The 23,710-nt window shown below is 53.1% G+C and overlaps 2 protein-coding genes across 3 annotated transcripts; both read right to left on the reverse strand.

Annotated features, from left to right (window-relative positions):
• Positions 1-4,414: 4,414 nt before the first annotated feature.
• KRT36 (keratin 36) lies at positions 4,415-8,158 on the reverse strand. Its single transcript, XM_055256398.2, has 7 exons — positions 7,654-8,158; positions 6,888-6,970; positions 6,488-6,644; positions 5,820-5,981; positions 5,595-5,720; positions 5,229-5,449; positions 4,415-4,850 (listed from the first exon to the last, which is right to left on the reverse strand). The coding sequence occupies exons 1-7, from the start codon at positions 8,110-8,112 to the stop codon at positions 4,655-4,657; spliced, it is 1,404 nt and encodes a 467-aa protein (XP_055112373.2). The 5' UTR covers positions 8,113-8,158; the 3' UTR covers positions 4,415-4,654.
• A 10,947-nt stretch (positions 8,159-19,105) lies between these two features.
• KRT13 (keratin 13) lies at positions 19,106-23,710 on the reverse strand. Of its 2 annotated transcripts, XM_055256390.2 has the most exons (8): positions 23,178-23,710; positions 21,768-21,850; positions 21,411-21,567; positions 21,061-21,222; positions 20,811-20,936; positions 20,498-20,718; positions 19,844-19,869; positions 19,106-19,487 (listed from the first exon to the last, which is right to left on the reverse strand). In XM_055256390.2, the coding sequence occupies exons 1-8, from the start codon at positions 23,646-23,648 to the stop codon at positions 19,381-19,383; spliced, it is 1,353 nt and encodes a 450-aa protein (XP_055112365.2). In that variant the 5' UTR covers positions 23,649-23,710; the 3' UTR covers positions 19,106-19,380. The 2 variants fall into 2 exon arrangements, with proteins under 2 accessions (XP_055112365.2, XP_055112366.2); XM_055256391.2 differs by lacking the exon at positions 19,844-19,869.

The following is a 23,710-nucleotide window of genomic DNA, read 5'->3' on the forward strand; positions in this document are numbered from 1 at the left end:
TAGATACTGCAGAGCCCTGATGGACACTTCCCTACTCTTTCCCTTGCCAGGAAGTCTGTGCAGGTTGTAGAGCCTAAGTTCTAGCCACAATGCCTAGAGGTCAGTTAATTGGACACCTGCCCATGATGACATCTAGAAGGGCGTGTCTTCCCCAGCCCTGGTTGAGAAATGGAGAAGCCCTTCCTTCTGGCTGCCTGAATTGGAGCTCTTTTCACACAGCCCTATCAATAACCTGGCTGATGGTAGCAACCATCGTTCACTGAGCATTTAGTGCCCACTAGCCCCCATGCTGATCTGTCTCTATGCATTCTCTTATTCAGTCCTCACACAGCCTCATGAGATTGGCATCACCAGTAGCCCATTAAATACAGGAGGCTTGGACTGTTTCAGGAGCCTGTCCCAGATCACAGCTTAATAAGCATCTGTACAACTGTTCAAGGCATGCTGTCTTCTTTAAGGCCTCACACACACCCTGCAACACAGTCGTGGATAGAAAGGTGCTGACTCCTACGGAAGGAGACAATGGTCAGAGTGGAAAATGGCTTACCCAAGGTCCACACAGGCTTCCCAGGGAGGCTAAAGCCCAGGCCTTCCAGCTCCAAACCACAGGCCCACCCCACTGCCTCTAAGGGCCCAGTCCTGGCCAGGCCTTCCCCCTGGAGCCTGGCCCCTGCTCCAGCCCTGCTGTGCCCTCCCAGCTCTGAATGCCCAAGGCAGTGGCTGTTGGTGGATTTCTTGGCCTCCCATTAACTGACGTCTTCTGATTGTCTTGTGTTTCAGCCCTATTTTCCCAGGGAGACTGTAAGCATGGGGGCAAGGATTGACCTTGTATTTTTTTTTAAATCTCTGTAGTGTTAAGCACAGTGCAGGGCTTCTAGATGTCTATGAATGAATTAATTAATTTATTAATTAAGTGATTTTTCCCATGGTGAATTGTGTTAAGAATGGAAAGAAAGAATGGAAGGAAACAAAAGAGAGTAGGGAGCGGGGAAAGGAAAACACAGTCAATCTTAACTATTTCTACTTTTTTTTTTTTTTTTTTTGAGACGGAGTCTCACTTTGTTGCCCAGGCTGGAGTGCAGTGGTGCGATCTCAGCTCACTGCAAGCCCCACCTCCAGGGTTTACGCCATTCTCCTGCCTCAGCCTCCTGAGTAGCTGGGACTGTAGGTGCCTACCACCACACCCGGATAATTTTTTTTTTTTTTTTTTTTGTATTTTTAGTAGAGACGGGGTTTCACCGTGTTAGCCAGGATGGTCTCGATCTCCTGACCTCGTGATCTGCCCGCCTCAGCCTCCCAAAGTGCTGGGATTACAGGCATGAGCCACCGCGCCCAGCTTACTATTCCTACTTTTGTAAATGAGGAAATCTAGACTCAGAGATGGAAGGGGATCCGGCATCTCTGTGTGGATGAGCAGCACCTGTCCAGACTTACCAGCCCCTTTGGCCAAGAACAAAGTGTTTTCTGGGCCAAAAGCCATTCTGCCCAAGGGAGATGGATCCCATAAGCCAATTTAGTGCTAAAGGTGTGACTAAAAAATTCTTGATACGATTTTTAGATAACTTTATAAAACATATATGTAATATTTTTCAAGTTGTTTTAAGGTATTTTCTAAGTTGGTCTGATCGATTTCTGTTCCTTTTTAGCATTCTTTTCTTAAGTGAAATAATTATCTAGAACCCCTTATCAGCAAGAACTAACATTGTTTAGCACATTCCTAGTAACTTTCCTTACAGGATCCTTGCACTCTGCTCAGATGCGGCCCAGGCTGTCCCCAGATCATGCCATGGATACACTAAACACGGCCCTAAGATACCCATTGCCCTCCTTCCTCCTTTTTCTGCCCATCAAATCCAAATCTGCCCCAAAGCCTCTCCTGGTCACCACAGCCCTCAGTGATTTCTCCTCTTCCCCAAAACCTGAAACCCTGCCCACACCCACTCCTGCTATCCCAGTGCAGTTGCTGGGAGCGAGGGGGCAAGGTCTCTTCACAGCTGGATGTGAGCTCCTCAGGAACTGTGCCTGTTATCCACTCTTTGTTCCAGCCGCTTCCGCCACCCCTGCTCCTTTCTAGATAGGCCTGAGCCTTAAGATTGGATTGGCTATGTATGCCACGTTCCATCGTTATCTCTTCGTTGATTAATTGATGTGTATATGTGAATGAGATAGTCAGATAGCATATCTGGAAAGTACAAAAAGATCAGAAAAACCAGACCGCCTTGAAATAAAACATCATATTCACTCTGGGGAAATTTTATTGAATGTTTTCTATATCTCTCTCTTGATATCAATGAAATAGGAGCCCAAAGACCTGAGAAGGCTCCTAAGTCAGCCGCCTGTTGTGTGACTTTAGACCAGTCGCCACCTACCCCAACAACATTGTTGAATTCTGGTTTGCACGTCGGTCGGTGATTTCAATTGCAACTCAGTTAAGGATGTGTGTGAGGTTGAGATAGGAGGTGTTTTCTAACTGATACAGACGCTCTGGACAATGTAATTAAAAGCTAGGCAAGCATGCATAAATAAAGAGCTCACAGCCACACAGGGCTGATTGCGTGCATCAGATGAGGCTATGAGCGTGCCCTGTCAACTGGAGAGTGAGCCTAAAAAGGGAATGCACTGTACAACGAAAGGTGCTGATGATATGATTACTTGTCAGGTCACGCCCTGTGTGGTTCATCCACAGTGACAAGGCAGCTCAGCTGTTTCCCGGAGACTAGGTCCATTCCTGGACCCCTGCCTGTTTCCGCACAGAGGTGCCATGCTCTCTGTGCATGCCTGGTCACCCACTGGCCTCAGGCCAGGGTCAGGGGTGCAGACCTCAGGCCCTAGAGCCTGAGTGGAGCAGTGAGAGGGAAGGGGCAGGGCAGGTGAGAGAACCATGCCAACTGCCCCCCTACCCAAAGCCAGGTGCATCCTCTGAGGCTGAGGCCTTTGGGTTCACTGTCCAGCTCCAAGGACACTGCTGGCAGCACAGCCCTCACCATAGCATCCTGCCAGATACAAAGCAAAGCACTTGGCCCATGCAGTGGGGATTCCTGTTCAACACTCTGAAGCCAGGGACTCTGCATTTGTAGTAAGAGCAACACTGATGGCTACCACTTTTTGGAAGATACACACACACTGTCTCATCAGAGCCTCCTGGCAGCCCCATTTCACAGATGAACCTGCTGAGACCAGAGAGGTCTCATGACATAACCGGGCATGTAGCACAGAGTGGCAGAGTCAGGCTCAGTGCAGGATGCTCTGATGCTACCTATGCACGTCTTCTCCCGTGGTCTGATATGTGTTTGCTGCGCCTCTGGCTTGCTCAGCAAGTGATTGAAGAGTCCCATTTAGCAGCAAGTAGCTGATGACATGAGGCAGAGCCAGGTCATGGAGGTCTTGGCCGTGACCCAGAGGAGACCCCAGAGGAGAGTGAGTGCAAGACAGGGGGAGGAGGGAAGAGAGAGAGAGAGAGAGAGACAGAGACAAAGAGAGAGATAGAGAGAGAGAAAAAAACTGTACTGAGAAGAGCTCCAGAGTCAGGGTCAGAATAGCCAGGTGATGGCCAGGTCTCTGCCACTCACTGCTCTGTGGCCTGGAACAAGTCACTGCCCTCTCTGGACCTGTTTTCTCAAGTGAAGACTGGAGCAGGGGCAAAGGAACTGACCGTGAGGCCCTCAGACCTCTCCTAGGCCATGCTTCTCTGATCAGAGGGGTGTCCAGGGCTGGCAGAGTTAGGCCCCACCTGCAGACCTGCCTGACTCGGCCAGTGGAATCCAGGGCTCTGAACTCTGCTCCACAGTGAAGCCTGGCTGTCCTCTCCCCAAACTCCATGTCTGAGCCCCCACCCCCACTCCACTGTCCCTGGTACCCTTCAGTTTGGCCCTATGTGCCTTGTTGGGACATGGATTCACCTGCCCTCCACCTTCACCTCTCTGCTCTCCCTGACTGCCCTCCCCGGCATGGCTGGCTCAGGATGACTGCCTAGAGTTTGGCCTTCTCTGCTTGTTCCTGGGACCCCCTCTCCTGAACCATCCCCAGTATCAGGCAGCAGGGTGACAGGAGCTGGGCAAGGGAGGAGAAGCTGAAAGAAAAAGAGAGATAGGCACCGAATCCCGGTTGGGCTATGGATGAGGACTGGCTCCCGAGCCTTTGCCTCTTCTGGGGCCGTCCTAAGGTGTCTACTCATAGGCAGGGCCAAGCTGAGAGCTATCGCCAGCACCCATCCAGACTGGGTCAAAGTCTGTTCTCATTGGCCAGCCCCTGAGGCATCTTTGTTATTAAATACTTCAAATCACCCTGCCACCGCCTCCTACCCAGAGCCTGAGAAGATAGACCTAAATGCAAACCCCACAACTATACTGCAGCCCCTGATCAGACACTCCCATGAACCACACGAGCACATGAGCGTCAACAGAGTCAGCCAGGGTTGAGTTTGCTATGCCAGGAGAACACACTTTATTGGGTAAATTTCCAGGAAACCTGGTTTTGCATGACGTAAAAGCACAGTTAAGTCCGGAAACACAATACGGGGAGTGTTTTGGTAGAAAAACCTGCTAAGCATAGGGGTACCCCTCTAGAGAAGGGCAGGGTCGTTAAGCCTCCAGGAGCCACAGGGGTGTCCTCCTTCCTGTGGTCAGGGCCCTGCCCTGGTGGACCAAGTGGGCTGTCACAGCGGGCGGGACTGCACGTGCTCCCTGGAGGAGATGACTTTCCCATCTCTGATCTCCTCAGTGATGGTGCGGATCTGAGTGCCAACCTGGGGAGCCGGGGTGCAGGGTACAGTGGGGGCACAGGGCACCGGGGGGACAGAAGGAACTCTAATAGCAGGCTTGCATGCCGTGGCACAAGGTGGGGGAGGAAGCCTGAGGAAACAAAATCATGCAGGGTGCATTTGGCATCGGAGCACTGGGCCGAGATTCGTGTTAAACAGATCTAGAGGATCAAGCGAGACAGGTGGCCCCGGACCATCTCAGTGCCTCTGAATTCCCCAAGGGTGAGAGGAGCGAGCTGCAGCAATGAAGAGCAGAAACTGCCAATCAGAAAAGATGGCGGAAAACACGCGGCTTGTGTTGGGTTGGATTCTCCCGCTGTGCATTACCAAAGCCTGGGACTAGATGGAGAATCTCACGGGGCTTTAGTTTAGTTCCCTTCATCTGGGCGACAACCACTTCTGAGCTTGACGCCCTTCACATGGCACTGAGTGTTCAGTCAAGCCCTACCCCAGCCCAAGGGCCACTCACTTGCAGTCCTCTCCCTCCAGCAGGCGGCGGTAGGTAGCGATCTCGCCCTCCAGCCGGGCCTTGACATCCAGTAGCACCTGGTACTCCTGGTTCTGCCGCTCCAGGTCGCAGCGGATCTCAGACAGCTGGGCCTCCAGGTTGCTGATCAGGCACTGCATCTGGGCCAGCTGGGAGCTGTAGCGGGCCTCGGTTTCCGCCAGGGTGGATTCCAAGGAATTCCGCTGCAATGGGAAAGAGGAAGAGCTGCCTGTTGGGGAGGAAACCCACAGCCCTGGGCATCTGCCTACGGCCTGTGATCACACCCCATGAGAGCCTGCACGCTGAGGCTGGTGCGTCGGGGACCTGACGCAGGCCGTGGCCACTCACCATGCTGTGCTGGGCCTGCAGCTCAATCTCCAGGGCGTTGACCGTGCGTCTCAGCTCGATGATCTCCGTCTGGCAGCACTGCAGCTGCTCCGAGCTAGACACCACCTGCTGGTTCAGCTCCTCGGTCTGAAACACATGCCAGGGCCCAGAGCATGGTCAAACCAAGCTACTTCCAAGGGTAACCCCAGCCCAGGAGCCTGTGGCCCCAGGGCACCCCAGCCCCACCTGGGTGTTGAACCAGGCCTCCACATCTCTGCGGTTATTCTCCACCAGAGCCTCGTACTGGCATCTCATATCCTCCAGGATCTTGTTGAGATCCACTGGGGGAGCAGCGTCCACCTCCACATTCAGTCGGTCCCCAAGTTGGCAACGGAGCACACTGACTTCCTGCAGAGAGGAGGCAAGACAGCATGAGGTTGTGAAAAAGACGCTGGATTGCAGGTTTCACTGACCTAAATTCAAATCCTCTTCCCTCAGTCACCAGCTGCATAGCATTAGACAAGATACTTAAATATCTCTGAGCCTTGGTCTCCTTCTCCGTATATACCTACCTCATTCTGTGGGATATCTGTGAGATGATACAAACCCTAGGCAAATTAAATTGCTGTTATCACGCACTAGAGCCCAAATAGAAATTTAGTGTTAGTAGGCAAAAGTGTAGACCCTCTATGACGTTAGGCAAGCAACTTAACCTCTTTATGCCTAAGTTTTCTCATCTGTAAAATGGAGCTTGTAACAGTTTATAATTCTTGGGATTCTTTTAAGGATGAAATGAAACGAGAATGAAATGCAAGGCCTTTGTATAGTTCCTGCCGCACAGAAAACTCAAAGCCCAGCAGTGGCTTCCTAAGCTGGATGGGAAACACTGGGAAGTCACATGGCACCAGCCTCACCTCCTCATGAGTCTTCTTGAGGCACATCAGTTCCTCCTTCAGGGACTCCACCTGAGCCTCCAGGTCAGCCTTGCACAGGGTCAACTCATCCAGGATCCTATGCAGGCTGTTGATGTCGGCCTCCACTAGCTGCCGCAGAGACAGCTCTGTCTCGTACCTGCACACACGGAACCCTGCCAAGTCTGCAGCAAAGGAAACCACACACCAGCAGGGCCCCCTGCCCTACTGTCCAGCTGCAGTGGCTGACGGGATCAGGAGCATGATACTCCTTTCCCCTAAGGTCCAGGGCTCATGCCACATTTTCCCATCCAGCCTTATTCCCACATCACCAGCTCCCAAAAGGCAGGGGACAGAGGCAAGGGAGTGGCATGGCGAACCTTTCCTGATCAGGCCCACTCACTTGGTCCGGAAGTCGTCAGCGGCCAGCTTGGCATTATCAATCTGCAGGACCAGCCTGGTATTCTCAGACTTAGTCAGCAGGATCTGGGGAACAAGAGGCTTCCCATGAGCTACAGGAGGCCCAGCAGTGTGTGGGGGCAGGTAAGGGGATAGCTCAGCTCACAGAGGCCATGCTACTATGTACCACCAGCACTTTCAGCATTTTCAGCCCTGAGCCACACCCCAGGCGTGGGGGGAACATCCACCCCACAGGGGCATCCCAAGGATGTCAGTGACCGTCAGTCCTGGCACCTGTAGCCTTCAGAGTGGCACAGCAAGATACACCAGGGTGAGGCAGACCTGAGTTCAGGTTCTGCATCTAACACTCAGGCTGTGTGCTCTTGAGCAAGTTGCTGAACCCCTCAAAATTCAACTTCCACATCTGTTAGATGGGTCCAGTAACACCAATCTCTCCAAGATGAAGAATAAATAAGCCAGGGAATAGGAAAGTGTCAGGCACAGTTCTGTATCCAGCAGGGGCTTGGTACATGTTCCTTCCCTTCCTACAGCAAGGGGAGAGGGGTGAGGAATGGCTGGCAACAAGGTACAAGCAAAAGACCAGCAGAGAAGTCTGGGTCCCCCAGGAAACCAAAGCCCTAGAGAGAAAAGTTTGTCCTACCAGGAGAATTCCCTAAAAGCTACCGTCCCATCTGGAAAGGCCCTGGAATGAGACAGACGCCTCCTAAGAGTTGGGCTGCTCAGCTGGAGAGGGGCCAGGTCTCCCTCACCTTCTGCTGGAAATCTTCAATGGTCTTGAAGTAGGGCTGGTAGTCTGGGCAGATGTATGGGATCTGAGACTCGTACCACTCCCGGATGCGGCTCTCCAGCTCCGCGTTCTCCCGCTCCAGCTGACGCACCTTCTCCAGGTAGTTGGCCAGGCGGTCGTTCAGGAACTGCATGGTCTCCTTCTCGCTGCCATTGAAGGAGCCCTCGCAGAACCAGCCCCCGCTCCCCACAAAGCCAGAGGTGTGGCACCCAGAAGACAGGTAAGAGCCAGGCAAGCAGCTCCCAAGGCCAGAGAGGCCCAACCTAGCCGAAGAGATGTACCCCGCAGCACCGGCGAGACTAGGGACCCTGCAGGAGCCCACAGAGCGGATGGAGGACACCTGAGAGATGCCGCCTGCTGTGCCACAGAGGCCCTTGACAGACCCAATGGAGAAGGTCGGGGTGCAGGTCTGGGTGGCCATGGTGCTAGCAGAGGAAGGTTGCAGCTTAGCAAGGAGCTCAGGTTCTGGACTCTCAAGGCCTCTGTGGAGCATTTATATACACTCTCCATGGGGTGTTGGCATGGTACACATCTCTTGCTCTTGGGAAAGCCTGTTCCTATCCTAGAAAGCTAATATTAGAATGTGATTTTTGCTACCCATCCAGAACCCCATGCCTTGTAAAAAAAAAAAAAAAAGAAAAAAGAAAAAAAAATCTATCGTTGAATTTGGTTTGCTAAGTCAGGACTCTCCACTGTTGTCATTTCCTAGCAGAATATGAGTTTTATTGCCTCTTCAAAGAGTCTGTGCACCAGATCCCATAAATTGGGAGTGGCTGCACGAATGACATTTGGTTCCTGCTCTCTCCATCGCCCTTCCCCTGGGGAGTCTCATCTGTCCCTTGTCACCCCATCCACTGCCGCCACCCCTCACAGCTGCTCACCCCTGCCTGGGCTGCTGGGATGGTAAAAGGGAGCAAAGGAACTAAAATTCAGGGAGCACCTGTGATGTACCAGGCTCATCGTTACTTCATTTACACCTCGTAACAATCCTAGAAAGTGGCTGATTTTATCTTCATTTTTACCAGTGTGGAAACTGGGGCTCCAAATGGTTTAATAGCTTGCTCAGGGTGAACAGGAAGTGACTGGTAGAGCTTGGGTCTGAAACCAGGGCTCTCAGACACCAAATCCTACTTCCTTGCCCCACTGCTTCCCCACACAACTGGGGTCAAGTCTGAGTACCCAGAATTTAGGGACAGGAGACCTAGTTCAAATCCTGGCTTTGCTACTAATTTGCCTGTGATACTGAGCACATTACTTCCTCCCTGGGAACCTCAGTGTTCTCACTGGAACAGTAGAGATCATCCTTCTGCCCCGCCTGCTTCACACAGATATGAGGAGGATCGAACAAGAAGTGAAAGTGTTTTGCAAGCCACTGGGTCCTGCAGAAGTGTTGGTTGGTTAGGTTAGGTTAGGTTAGGTTAGGTTAGGTTAGGTTAGGTTGACAGTCTTCGATGATGGTTTATGGCTGTGACCAGCAAAGGTTCGTAAGTGTGAGCACTCACATGGCACTGCTGAGAATGGTCTGTCTGCCCATCAGGCACAGCAGGGCAGCAGTGGGAGAAGGGGGTGCCCCATAGCCAGTCCCTCAGTCAATGAACACATCATCACAGACTCCTGCTATTATGGAATCTGCATGCTTGGATCACTGGGCAGAGCTGGAGGGCAGTTTCCTTTGTGGCCATCAGTTTTTTGAACCTCATGGGTAGAATCAGGACCCTGGAACAACCTGCTCTGACCCTCCTGGTCCCTTAACCGGTCACAGAAATAGCCAATGGCAGATTCTTTGGACAGAGGAGGAATACAAAGAAAAAAGCTAAATACTGCCAGATAGTTAAGCAAGCCGAGAGAGAAGAACCTGAGAATTGGGGACCAAAGATAAACCTGGGTCTTCCGCCTTGAAACATGGACTTTCCCAAGGCTTGGGAAACCTGCTCACTCTGCCCCCACACACGCTTGGTTTGCAGAGCTGGTGTTTATGGAAGCATTTATGTGCTTCTAAGGTAGTAATTTGCCAACCTTTTAAAATGTTTTATAAGCTTCTCTCTGAAATTATCCAGGGAGGATTGGCTGTGGTGAACATGCCTCTCCCAGCAAGGTGGACACCTTGACAAGATGTCCAGGAGCAGCTGGCAGTGGACCCCGTGCAGCCCCTCTGGGAGCAAGAGCACAGCATCAGCCCTCCAGAGCACCAGCTGCCCCACCAATGGCTTCCTCATAGCCACCCAATCTCCCTAGTTCTCCTGGCAGGGCCTAGGATTGGATTGTCATGGGGTTTCCCAACCTCAGCCCTTTGTGCCAGGTCATTCTTTGTTGTTTGGGGCTCTCCTGTGCGTTGTAAAATGTTTGGCAGTGTCCCTGGACTCTACCACCAGATGTCAGTAGCCACCCCCTGCCCCAGTGTTGACAACCAAAACTGTCTACAGACATTGCCAAATGTTCCCCGGGTTAGGGGTCAGGGGACAAAACCACCCCTAGTTGAGAACCACTTGACTATCAGGACCAGGACTGGGGCTCTGACCCAACCTCCCCTAAGCACCCCCCACTTTATTTTCTGTGACAACTAGTGTGGAGTCTGGCTGTCTCTGTTGGGCCCGCTCAGGCAAGTCCTCAATATTCCCATGCCTCGGTTTCCCTTGTTTGTGACACAGCGTGCTTGTCCTGCACAATGGGCCCGAGGGCAGCCCTCACCAAGCCCTTTGCACAGCTCTTCTCTGTTCGGGATCTCTGTCTGGTAGGCATCTGAAGTTAATAACCTCATTTTCTTTTTTGTTTTAACCCCTGTACTGTATGATCCATATCTGAAGCTGATTCTAGGTTTCTCTCAGGACAACTGAATAAGCAAGGAGTCTGCTGATCGGAATGTCTAGATGTCCCCATCATTCTCACCTGAGCATCGGGAGGGCCACTGTGCACCAGAGAGGTGCCTCTAGGGTTGTGGGGAGAGGAATATACCTTCCCTGGAGCAGGTGACCAGCTCATCAAAGGAAAAAGTCTTTCAGCTGCCGTCAGTGTCCTGCCTTTTTCCTTATTGTTGACTGCACAGCCAACCCCCTGACCCAAGGGAAGGGCCCTGAGCCTGGACTCAGCGAGAACTAAGTTCAAGCTGCTCCATCCCTGAGCCTCAGCTTTCACAATAGGTCTGTGGAGGTCATAACACCACAATCATGGGATTGTGAGAACCACATTCAAAGGGGCTTGATAAACAAGAAGTCATTTCACAGATTTAAGAGACTGAAACTGCTCTTGTTACCCATATAGTCAGAACCCCAGTCCAGTGCTGTTTCCAGAGCACAAGCCACTTGCCCTGGTTTAATGGAATACTAATTCAGAGGCCTCACCCAGCTGTCTATGAAAAGACAGCTGCTCAAAGAGGCATGGTCTGGGATTGTGTCCAGAGCTGCAGCAGTCCCCTCAGCTAGGAGTCTCCATCTGGCCTCTGACCCTTATTCTAGAAGCTTCCAAAAGCCCTCACACCACCTGCAGGCTGCAGTGCTGACAGGATGGCCTGTCCACCATGATCCCAGCTTGGGGGCAGGGGGAAGAAGGGGAATGCTGCCATAGGAACAGAAAGCATCCTGGCCTTTCCCCACGCCCATCTTGGAAGGCCGCCAAGTTCAACATCAACTCCTGAGTTTCTGGCCCCTTCTTTGGCAGAAAGAAGTCTGCACACTCAAATGAACTTCCATCTGAAAACCAAGGTTCTCCATGGGCAAAGGCCTGAAATGTGAAGCCCAAGTCTCCTTCTACCCAGCTCTGAACAGTCCCTTCCATGCACAAGACATTGATGTCACAGTGTGCCCAAGGAGGGAGTGAGTTCTTCCAGCAGAGTATCTCTTTTTATGCTTCTCTGGGCTTTGGTCAGAAAATGCTGGTCACCACCACCCAAGAGCCCCAAAGATAGTGAAGCAAACAAACCAGACAGCAGCCTCTGGGGTGGCCAGGCTAACCAGAAATGGGCACCAACAAGAATAAGATCTCTGCAGAAGACCAATGGTTGTCTCTGTTAGAGCAGCCTGTTGGTTTCAGCTCCATCTTTCTGGCTTTCTCCTACTGCCTCTTCCACCCTTGAGGTCCATACACCCAGATGCTAGAGAATTTCCCACCAGAAGAGGCACCTAAGAAAAGTTCATTCCATGTTTTAACCTCTTCAGATCCACCCAGCACCCAGCGGTCACCCAGGACCCTGGGAGACCCACAACTCATTCTCATTTCCTCCACACGACTGAATTTTCCTTGGAACAAAGAATGTGTTCAAGCGACAAAGCACCTGGGAGCCCTGGCCCCTCCCCTGAAAAGCAGGGTTCTATATATTCTGTGTCAAATAACCCCATCAGCAGCTCATGCCAAATCCACTGTCAGCTTAGGTTAGATTCTAGTGCAGACATGCAACAACAGGTATGCAAAGTTGAAGAAAGCCTCACAGAAGGGGGAAACCCTACAATTAAGCCCTTTCTAGCCACCAATGTAATTTTTCCAAAAACTCCAGGAAAACTCTTGTTTATTCAGTTTTTGTTTGTTTGTTTGTTTGTTGTTTTTTGAGACGGAGTCTCGCTCTGTCACCCAGGCTGGAGTGCAGTGGCGAGATCTCGGCTCACAGCAAGCTCCACCTCCGGGGTTCACACCATTCTCCTGCCTCAGCCTCCCGAGTAGCTGGGATTACAGGTGCCCGCCACTACGCCCGTCTAATTTTTTGTATTAGAGAGGAGTTTCACCTTGTTGGCCAGGCTGGTCTCAAACTCCTAACCCATGATCCGCCTGCCTCGGCCTCCCAAAGTGCTGGGATTACAGGCATGAGCCACTGCACCCGGTAGTTTATTCAGTTTTGATGGTAGAAAACTCAGGGCCATTCACAGACCTGATAAAGAGAGGGTTGCCAAATTTAGCAAATTTTTTAAATGTGGTATTAGGAGCATACTTATAGAGTGTGTGTGTGTGTGTGTGTGTGTGTGTGTTGTTGTTGTTGTTGTTGTTGTTGTTTGCCTGCAATTCTGATCTGAGTGTCCTGTGTCTGAAACCCTCAGTAATGAAACATCGCTGGTTGAGAGCCTTGGCCAAACAAATGCAGCTCTTCCTTCCCGCCTTCCCTGGTGGCCTGTCACCATGGCTGGCTGTTCTCAGGGTCAGACATAGAGGGCTTCCCTTGGAGAATCGTACCTTCCTGTCCTCTCACACCCTACTCTCAGTAGCTATCATTCTTGCCCTCCCAAGTCCAAACAGTACTTGGAGATGCAGAAGCTGAAGTATCCTGCCTCCCATCCTGGCCACCTCAGTGACATTCCACCCTGATGGCAGCTGCCTTCAACAGGGTGACTCATACCTTCCTGGACAAGGTTTAGCAAGTCTCTCTCTGCTCCATTTCCCACCCCCCAGCTTGTGCCCCAAATGTCCACCTGCCCCCTGCTATCACCCGGCCTCACCAGGCTCAAGACAATCTGAACATGCACTCAGTGGTGAAGGAGTTCCCCCCGACTGCCTGGCTGCCCCTCCACAGTGTTGGTCCTGGTCCTGAGTGGTGGCTCCTCCTGAGATTCTAGGGCCCTACGAGGAGCATAGGTCCAGCTTCCCAACCTGCTGTTGCTGGCCTGTTGCTGAGCCCCCATCAGGCCTTGACCTTCATCGGGCCTTCAAAGTCCCACTTGACCAGGCCTAGAGTTACTCTAGAAATCTCATCTCCCCCAAAATACAAAAGTATTTTTTCTCCCCCTGGGATGTGGTTTTTGCACTTGCCCAGGACTTCAGGCTTCTGCTCCAAGCTGCTTTTGCCGTGGCAGATGCCCAGAGAGCCACCCTGACCCCAGCCTTGAGCCATACCTCTCTGGTCCTCTTGTGGCCAAGGTCAGCCTTCCACATCTCAGGGCCCACCGCCTTCTCCCCTGGGGCCAGCGCTCCCTGCACAGCTGCACTGGCTGCCATCTCCCATCTGGAAGAGTCCACAGTCTCCTGCTCAGACTCACTGAGTCCCTAACTCCCCCACCCCACTTTTATGGTTGGAGCATTTCAGAGCGTCCTTTCTCTCCCTGGTGTGCTTGAAGAAGTTGTAATTGTGGGAGATGCACAGCCAGGCCCACTGGGAGAAAAGAGCTGGTACCTCAGTGTCTAGCGTCCCCTTGATTCAAGTATCACTTAGCTGAACCATTAAGTGAATTTTCCAAACACCCTGTTTGATTGGACTTGTAGTCTGCATTTACAGGGGCCGGCATGCAATTGATTCGACTCTCTTCCTATGAACAACAGCGTGTCTGCAAACCAGACTGCGGGCTCCGGGCTGTAATTAACCATGCCTGACACTGTGGATTTTACTTTCAAACTGGTCTGAGATCCTTGGATGAAAGAAGCCACAGCCATTATGACTGTTCATAAAAAGGGATACCAGCTCTTGGCCAAGTCCCCCAAATACCCACCCCCAACAGGTGGCTGTGCAAGCCTCAGCAGCACCCGCCACCTGCTTATTTTCTTTCAAACTCTGCAGGAGGATGGAGGGTGTGAAGTGTGCCCAGCTCTTTCGAAGCCCCCAGAGGAGCTGCTCAAAGGGACACAACCCACATATTCCACTCCGCTCCAGCCACCAACAGTCCCAGGGACACCATCCAAAAGAGGGCAGGTCCCTGGGCCACACCTCAGATGCCCTGACCCAGGCAGGGAGGAAGGAAGGGCCCCCACAGCTGGATAAGAAAAGCTGGAAGTGGCCGGGCACAGTGGCTCATGTCTGTAATCCCAGCACTCTGAGAGGCTGAGGCAGGTGGATCCCCTGAGGTCAGGAGTTAGAGACCAGCCTGGCCAACATGGTGAAACCCTGTCTCTACTAAAAATACAAAAATTAGCTGAGTGTGGTGGTGCACGTCTGTAATCCCAGCTACTTGAGAGGCTGAGGGAGAAGAATTGCTTGAACCCAGGAGGCAGAGGTTGCAGTGAGCAGAGATCATGCCACTGCTCTCCAGCCTGGGTGACAGAGCAAGACTCTTTCTCAAAAAAAAAAAAAAAAAAAAAAAGCTGGAAGAGTCCATCACACCCATCGCCCTGCACCCCCTGCTGTGACTTTGCTTCCTAATCTTCCCCAGAGCTTCCCTTGGCTGGGACAGTGAGAGTCCCCTGCCAGGAAGGCCCAGACACCCCATCTCATACTCAGGATCTTCTATGGATCCTCAAAGCTATCACCCAACACAGAGGGGAAACAGGCATCAAGGGGGTCTCAGGCCTGGAATGTGCCTGCAGCCACACCGTGCTTGTCAAGGGCTCAGCTGGGGACCAGACGGGGCCCCATGTTGAGACCAGGCCCAGCCAGGACTGGGTCTAGGGCCCAGCGCCTCCACCGTGTATCCCAGCAGGTGGCCATCAAGGCACTGATCTGCTTTCTGGGGCGAGCCTGCCCCCTGCAGGGCCCGGGCAGGACAGCCACCGCATTGAGGAGGGCAGCAGCCTGGCTCATTCCCCAGGGTGGAGCCCAGAAGAGAGGGAGGTGCCTGTTGCTCGGGGTGAGGAGGAGGTGGCTGAAGCGCCAGGAGTCACAGAACAGTGCCACCCACTGCCCTCCTCCCTCCAGAACCCAACCTGGCTCTGAGGCTCCAAGACACCCCAGGAACATCGCAGGCTTGATTCCTTCATCCCCTAGGCTTTGGGATCTGGGAGAGAGCCTCGCTTCTCCCCCAGATTCCTGGAGCCGGATGCTTGACCCTTGGCAAAGGACCAGCCCCAGTCTTGGAAAGCACATTGGAACCACAGGTCCCAGCTCTCCCACTGGGCAGGTCTTTGACCCCGTCCAGACCTCAGTCTTTCCATGTGTAAAATGGGCACAGCTGTGCCAATTCATGGGATTGCTGTAAAGATGAAATGAAAGAAAGGATGAGAGTAAAGGATGCACTACTGTGTCCCCCTTTCCGTTATCTCTTTCATTCCGGCATCTTTTGTGCTGACATGGCCTCATTCACAAACAGTCATTGGCATGGAGATTAGCCAGGTGCCAATGGAAAGGGGCTGTTTCCTCATAGCCACAGCACTGACAATCAGCAGTGTGAGACTGGCATGGGCATGGCAGCTAGGTCAACCCTGGGAAGGGGAGCATTGGCTCAGCAGGCCTGATAAATCTGCCCTTGCTTGAATGGCCGCCCCACACCTGATAAACAGTTGAGTCCCAGGGAGAATGAGGCAGAATCCCCACCCACTGCCTCTCCCACCCTTCTGACCATACAGCCAGGATGACCACCTGCTACTCCCAACTCAGGAAGGCTCCTGGGGTGGCTTTGGCAGAAACACCTGCTCTTGGCCTGCCCTCTGAGCTTCCCCAGGATTCCTGATGGGGCCACATAGGTCCTCAAATGGGGCCCAGCTTCTCAGTGTCCTCCCTGGGGTCTGGGTGAAAAGCTCCCAGACCAGAGTCCCCACTGGGCCTAGAGTGCAGCTCATTTCACTGCTCCTGTGGGTGACTACCCCCACCCCCCACCAAGTTTTGCAAAACTAGCTCAGAGAATGAGGGGGCTGCCCCTAAATAGCCATGCCCAGGGTCTCAGGAAGAGGGGCTGCTCCAGGCCCCGTAAGCCCTGGGATCTGGACCCCAGGGTGCCTTGGAGCAGCCAAGGTAGCTCAGCTTTGAGACCCCAGGCCCCTCTCTCAGTCTAGGATAAGGGCTCCTGTGCCCTCTGTACAATGCTTACTTACCACTTTCATTTCCCGTAGCTTGTATCTATTTATTCCCTCATTTCTCCATTCAATATATTTATTGAGCCCTTATAACATTCTAGGTATGAGGATGAGATTGACGATGAAACCGGCCCTACCCAGAAGGAACGCATAGCTTAGAAAAGAGAACCAGAAAGATCATGACCAGAGGTATCTTGTTTACTGAGCACTTACTATGCACCCGTGACTATTCTGAGCACTTGACTTTAATTAACCTATGAGGAAGGAAGACTTAGCAGATGAGGAAGTGAGGCCAGGAAGGTTAAGTAACTTGCCCAGGATTGCAAATGCAAATCAGGACCCCGTGGCTCTAGGCTCCACAAACATTGCGCTCCAGTCATTGCTGACAGCACAGGGTCTTGCTGGGATCGGTGGGGAAGACCAGAGAAGACCTAGAGCAAATGACGAAACCTGAGCAGAGTTGTGAAGACTGTGACAGTTCATTGGTGTGGGTGTCTCCTCCTACCTTCCTGTTAACCCATGGACTCCTTGAAGATAGAGCCTTCTTTTCACCTGTCTCTCTTTCTCCAGAACCCCACACGGTGCCTGGTATACAGCGGTCACTCAATAGATAGCTGCTGACCAAATAGGTTATCAAAATCGTTAAAAGGTGCCAGGAGCAAGGGCATGTCCTGTTTCTCTTTAATGCCTTAGCTCCTGGTGCTGTTCCAGGCGCGTGAACTTGAGCAGAGCCCCACCTTGTTCTGTAGGAACAAGTGAGTGGCGGGGTCTGGGGTGGGATTTGGAATGGTGGAGGGTGAACACCTTTCTGCTAGCTTAGCAAGCTAGGCCAGGCCTGTCTGAGCAACCACTGTGTGAATAAGACAACCGCGTGCAGCCCATACCCAGGCTTGAGGTGGGGGAAGAGAAGGAAAACAAGGAAGGGGGAGACCACAGAGGGGAGCAGCAGAGGGGAGGGAAGGGAATATGAGGACGGTGCCAGAGGAAGGAGGCAGATGGCCAGGGTGCTGGAACTCCATCTACCCTCTGCCTTAAGCCCCTTAACAAAAATAAAATGGCACTGGAGGGGGGTTTCCCCAGTTTGTTCATTCACCTCTGCCTTTCATCGGCACTGACAGAGCCCACCTGCACTCTGTTGGATGAGAGACCCCCTCCCCTTTGAGGAAGGCACAGCCCTGCCTTCCTCACTGTCACTTCAGTGACACTGAGGTGACACTGTCAGTGCTAGGACAGGTAGGCACACACATGTAAACACGCAAGTGTGCCCCACCCCAGCCGGGTGCTGCAGAGAGGGAGGCGTCCATCTCAGTCTGAATTTTGAATAAAAAACTGGTAGTCTCCAGTAAAACAAAGACAGGAGTGTGGAGAGAGAGGAGAGAAGAAGGTTGGGTCAGACGGAGGTCTCTCATCGAACAAAATCCCCAGGATGCCCAGCCACCTGCCTGCTTCCTCAAGGGCAGTTTGGGATGGCAGGAATTTGGAGTGAGTGAGGGAGGCTAGTGTAGGAGCCAGAGCCGGGGAGAGGCCAGAAGAAGCTGCACCACCAGGACCTGGAGGCGGGCGAGGAGTCTAGGCTTTCCTCGGTGACCAGCGGGGAGCGACTGGGGTGTCTCTAAGCTGAGAAGAAGACTCAGTTTCCAGTAATCACCCCTGCTGGAGTGTGAAGCATGGAGGCAGGGAGGCCAGTGAGGAGGCTGTGGCCACGTGCCCATAGTTAGGACCAGGAAGGAGTGATGGCTAATGCAGTGTCCACGGGACGCATTGTGAAGGGGGTGAGGGACAGAGGAGGCCAGGATGACTCTTGGGCTCCTGGCTCAGCTTTCCAGGTTCTCAGGGATAAAGGGCAAGGAAGGAGCAGACCTGGGAGGATGATGGGAGCTCTTTTGCATGGGTGGATTGAAGGAGGTGATGTCTGGCTCACAGTTGGCAATGGGAGTCTGAGGCCAGGAGGGATCTCAGTGGAGATTCGAGTTTGGCTGTTATCAGAACATACGGGAAACTGTAACCACGGTTATGTCCTGGATGACCCATGGGGACAGTGAAGAGGAAAAAGAGAAGAACAGCCACACCAGAATCCAGGAGGCGAGTCAATGTGTAAGGAGTGAGCAGAGCAAGAAGAGGCTGCGAATCAGAGCAGGGGCAGCCAGAGGGGCAGGGAGAAAGCGGGAAGCGCAGAGAGAGAAGGGGCCAGTTTAGTGCAGCGGCCAGCCAGGGAGCTGGTCCCAGGAGTGGTTGGGAGTGGCAGGACCTAGGGGTGGGCTGGGGAGGACATTAAGAGTGGATGCCTCAGGCCAACAGGGAGCCATTTGCCTGAGAAGAAACCTCTCTGCAGGAAGCAGGGAGGCAGCAGGTGGGGGCTGGGCCTCCTTCTCCCCAGATCACCCCTTCACTGGCCCCTTGCAGCCTGCCCCAGAGGCATCTGTACTTTTTGCCCATGTTTCACCCTCCCTTGACTCTACTATCAGCTGCCGTTCTCACTGAACATCCTAATCTGCAAGGCTGTTGAACTGGCTCACGTGCCCCGGCCCTGCCTCTGGTGTGTTCCCTCTGTCCATGTCTGCTGGACACCATCATCTGTGAGCTGCCTGTGTCCTCTGTGTTTGCTGTTGTTGTGCCTGTGTGCTCAGAAGGCCCATGCGCCTGCGTCTGTCCTTCCTAGATAGGAAGCTCCCCAGGCTTGTCCTTGTCTGAATTAGCTGCTCCGCCCAGCTGTGTCCCCCTCACCCCCTAAACCAGGCCCCTAGCAGAGGCCACCTCAGAAACCAGGCCAGAACCAAAAATATGTTTGCAGAAAGGCAGGAAACTTTATTGAATAATCTTTTCTTTGGGGTAGAGAAGTTGAGAATCCAAAGAGTATCCTGGTCAGAGAGGAGAGAGATCCAACAGGAAGAGAAGAGCACAGAGGGCCCATCCTCAGGAGAGAGTCAGGACGGGGGGTCCTGAGAGCAGAGGGACTGAACCTTGGGCCCAGCAGCCCCTCCTGTCTCCTGCAGGGAACTGCCAGCTCTCTCCTCCTCTGGGTGCTGAAGACAGAAGGAGGGGACGCCAGGCAGATTTAAGGCCTACGGACATCAGAAGTGCGGCGACTAGAGGCATTAGAGGTGGTGGTAACAGAGGCACTAGAAGTCGTGGTAACAGAGGTGCTACGGGGGCTGACGCTTCCTGGGAAACAGGAGACAAGACACGCTCAGGCTGGAGAAGACCCACCTCAGAACAGGGCAGGGCCCCCCTGGAGGGCTCACAAACTCCTCATTAGTCAGGTGGTACGTGGATGGAGACTCTTTATTGTCCCCAAAGATGGCTCTTGCCAAGACAGCCCAATAGCTCTATGGGGCAGAGCCATCAATTTCAAAAGGAAAATCAATGAGCGAATGACCACTTCCACCCCAGCTCTCCCCGTCCCTACACTGGAGAGCCCAGCACTGGCTCCCTCCCTCCCCGCCAGCTCCCACCCCCATTGGGGCAGTGAACAGGAGCCTAACTCCGCCTCCCCCCACACCATGGGGCTGTTCCCTTACCTGCTGAGGAAGGGAAACCGATCATCCTGGGAGAGAGGAGAGAGGTGGCCATGAGCAGAGGGTAACTGAGGGCAGGTGCTTTCCTGTTCCTCTGGGGGAGTGCCTCAGCTTATCATTTCGAGCTCCTGGGCTGGACTCTAGTGCCTCCTAGCTGTGCCCCCAGCTCAAGGGACAGCAGCATCAGGTGCCCACCAGGACTGTCTGTCTTTCCTGTCTATCTGTCTGTCTGAGAGGTCTCAAGGGGAGATGTTATTAGCCACAAGATTCAGGATGTTTGTCCTCCCTCTGGATTGCCCAAACCCGCACCCCTCCACCTGAGTCCTGAGTCACAGGGGTGGCTTGATCTCTGCAAAGGGTCTAAAGTCAGTTAAAGCACCATAGTAATAGCTTTGTTCAGCTGAGCTGAATCCAAGCTCATATTTTTCCAGTATCAGATGTTCCCTCCACGGTCTCTATTCCCTCCAGTCTAACTCGGAGGCCCGAATTAGAAAGTTTACACGTGTTAACCCTGCAGCCTACCAAGGAAATGTCCCCATAAAGTCAGATAGTGAGGGGTCTCCTCTGTGACTTGTGGGGGTGGATCTCTAAGGCCCTGCCTGCTCTGACACCCACGGGTCCTGCAGTCACTATCCTAAGAGGCTGGAGAGGACCTACTTGGCGTCCTGGCCCTCTAGCAGGCTGCGGTAGGTGGCGATCTCCTGCTCCAGACGTGTCTTGATGTCCAGCAGCATCTTGTACTCTTGGTTCTGGCACTCCATCTCGCTGCGGAGCTCACTCAGCTGGGCCTCGATGCTGCTGATGAGCCCCTGGATCTGCTGCAGCTGCAGGGCGTAGCGGCACTCCGTCTCTGCCACTGTGTTCTCCAGCCCGGCTTTCTGGTGGAGCGACAGAGAAGTTGTTACAGGTGGAGCCAGGCCAGAGGGAAACCTAGAGGTGGTGGCCACTGGACAGGAGGCCACAGGCATACCATGCTCAGCTGGGACTGCAGCTCAATCTCCAGGCCCTGGAGCGTGCGCCTGAGCTCCGTGATCTCTGTCTTGCTGGTCTGAATCATGGCAGTGTTGGTAGACACCTCCTTGTTCAGCTCTGCACTCTGAAATGCAATCAGGAAGAAGGTGGTGGGGAAGCTCAGCTCAAGCAGCCTGACCAAGAGGCTGTGTCCGCCCAGCTCCCCTGGCTATATGGGGTGGGCTATGTGGGGTGGGAGGGCCAGGTACCTTGGCGTGGAACCATTCCTCAGCATCCCGGCGGTTCCTCTCCGCCATGGCCTCGTACTGCTCCCTCATCTCTGCCAGCACGCGGGTCAGGTCAATGCCTGGGGTGGCATCCATCTCCACATTGACCTGGCCGACCACCTGGTTGCTGAATTCCTTCATCTCCTGTGGGGATGGGAAAGGAAGAGGCGTGAGGCTCCTCATCCTCCCTCTCCTTGGCTCTGAGTGCTGGCAGAGTGTTCTGGAAAGTGTTTCCAGGTCCCACAGTGGAGGACTGTGTCCGGCTGCAGGGGAGGGCTCCTCCTTCTCACTGGATGTGGTTCAGCCCAGGGCAGCTGGCAATCCCCGCTCACCTCTTCATGGTTCTTCTTCATGTAGGCCAGCTCCTCATTCAGGCTCTCGATCTGCATCTCCAGGTCAGTCTTAGACAGGGTGAGCTCATCCAGCACCCGGCGCAGGCCGTTGATGTCGGCCTCCACGCTCTGGCGCAAGGCCAGCTCATTCTCATACCTAAAATAGTAAAAAAATGAAATGTTTTTTGAAAAAGCAAGACATAAATGATATGAGACATTCTCCCTACCCCTGCACTAGACTCCAATACTTCCAGACCTTCACTCCTGGGATGCTCCAATGTCATCGGTCAGATGTGCTTTTATCTAAACTAAGAGACTCCTGGGATAGGAGAGGGAGGGGAAAAAAGAAAAACTCACTTGAGCCTGAAGTCGTCCGCAGCCAGCCTGGCATTGTCAATCTCCAGAATGACCCGGTTGTTTTCAATGGTGGCAGTCAGGATCTACAAAATGCAGAAGAAGGTAACCTCTAGGGCACGGGTGTCCAGTCTGTTGGCTTCCCTGGGCCACATTGGAAGAAGACGAATTGTCTTGGGCCACACATAAAATACGCTAACACTAACGATAGCTGATAGGCTAAAAAGAAGTTGGCAAAAAAAAAAAAACTCATAATGTTTTAAGAAAGCTTACAAATTTGTGTTAGGCCTCAATCAAGGCTGTCCTGGGCCACATGCAGCCCACCGGCCACAGGTTAGACAAGCTTGCTCTGGGGGGTCCACGTGCTTGAGGAGGTGACCTGGGAAAACGTGGGCAGGACCTGGTTCCCATGGGGCTCTGCCTCTAAACTGTCCTGTGAGCTGGGACAAGGCATTTCCCTCTGGGCCTCCATTGCTCTTCTGTAAAGTGAGGAGTGGAGCTGCATCCCCTCCAATCGTTTCTATCACTTTAATATTCCATGTCTGAGCACGCTGGGGGGGATGTAGGGAGTGCATTTCTGAGGAACGACCTGCTGAGAACATCTTTGGTTTGTCATGTCTCGGCAGCCTCAGACTAGCACCCTCCCTAGGCCACTGTCTTGAGATCCCTCCCCTGAAAGTCAGGAGGGACTTGGCTTGGTGCCACGTATCTCACAATCACTTTGCTGGAGCCGACCTCCCAGCTGAGTGGAGGGGAAATCCAACAAATATTCCCATCCGTTTGAATTTCTTGTCTAAACGTTTTTATTCCAAAGCACTGAAAGCCTGCTCCACGTGGCCAGGACTCAGCCCAGGCTGGTAGATTTCTGCTCCAACAGGCTGGTATCACAGCCCAACAGACAGGGCTCGACAAAGGGCACCCAGGCTCAGCACTGCCTAAGCCTCTACCTCTCTCTCCGCCAACTTGGCCATTGCCAGTTGAGAATACCAGTTTGAATGGGTCCCCTACAAAGTAAAGAATTATTCCCAGGGCACTGAATGAACACGACTCTCTTTCTTTGTTGATTTCATGCATTCTTAGTGGCTTTTAAACCTGTCACGTTTCCAGATAACTCAGTAGGTTAGGATTATAGAGATCGAGTCATGAAGAACATAAGTGTCTGGAAAGCAGTAAAAAAAACTGACATGAGTAATAACAATCATAAAAATGAATAATGAGAGAAAATGCATTTGGGGAGTTGTGGCACGAGAAAGCCCATCAGAGGTAGAGACTCTTGGTAGTAAAAGAGTAGGCTTTTCCCCTGCAAGAAGTTTGTGAATTCCGTCCACACCTAGTCCCCCACAACACTGTGTTTCTTGGCTTTGGAGGCTCTGCCCTGCATGGAGGACCCCTCCTCAGCTTCCAAGGGCTCACCTTGTCCCGGAGCTCTTCAATGGTCTTGTAGTAGGGGCTGTAGTCCCGCTCAGGGCTAGCTGGGCTCTGCTTCAGGTGCCATTCACGGATCTTCACCTCCAGGTCGGCATTGGCCTCCTCCAGGGCGCGCACCTTCTCCAGGTAGGAAGCCAGGCGGTCGTTGAGGTTCTGCATGGTGATCTTCTCATTGCCGGTGAGGAGGCCGCCATCGCAAGCACCAAAGTCAACAAAGCCACCAGCAAAACCCCCACCAAAGCCACTTCCAAGGCCACCTCCATAGCCACCTCCAAAGCCACTACCAGCCCCTCCACCAAAACCACAGCTCACGCCGCCTCCGTAGCCCCCAGCTGATCCCCCGGAGACAAACCGAGTTGAACAGGTAGAGACACCGCGGCCTCCTCCCAGCTGGCAAGAGCCACCCCCGAAACCACCGCCATAGCTGGCGGAGGAGCTCTGCAGGCGGAGGCTCATGGTGAGAGCAGGATTGAGAGCAGGTGCAGACAGAAGCTTGCTTGGCCTGGGCCGAAGACTGT

Source organism: Symphalangus syndactylus, chromosome 20 (assembly GCF_028878055.3).
Source record: "Symphalangus syndactylus isolate Jambi chromosome 20, NHGRI_mSymSyn1-v2.1_pri, whole genome shotgun sequence".
In the NCBI taxonomy this organism is placed as follows: Eukaryota; Metazoa; Chordata; class Mammalia; order Primates; family Hylobatidae; genus Symphalangus; species Symphalangus syndactylus.

Coding starts and splice junctions, on each gene's coding strand:
- KRT36 (XM_055256398.2), bottom strand. CDS start 8,112: ATGGCCACCCAGACCTGCACCCCGACCTTCTCCATTGGGTCTGTCAAG. Junction 5,982..6,487: donor TCAAGAAGACTCATGAGGAG/GTGAGGCTGGTG, acceptor TCCTCTCTGCAG/GAAGTCAGTGTGCTCCGTTG. Junction 4,851..5,228: donor CTGGAGGGAGAGGACTGCAA/GTGAGTGGCCCT, acceptor TTGTTTCCTCAG/GCTTCCTCCCCCACCTTGTG.
- KRT13 (XM_055256390.2), bottom strand. CDS start 23,648: ATGAGCCTCCGCCTGCAGAGCTCCTCCGCCAGCTATGGCGGTGGTTTC. Junction 20,937..21,060: donor AGGAATGGTTCCACGCCAAG/GTACCTGGCCCT, acceptor ATTGCATTTCAG/AGTGCAGAGCTGAACAAGGA. Junction 19,488..19,843: donor CGGTTTCCCTTCCTCAGCAG/GTAAGGGAACAG, acceptor CCTGTTTCCCAG/GAAGCGTCAGCCCCCGTAGC.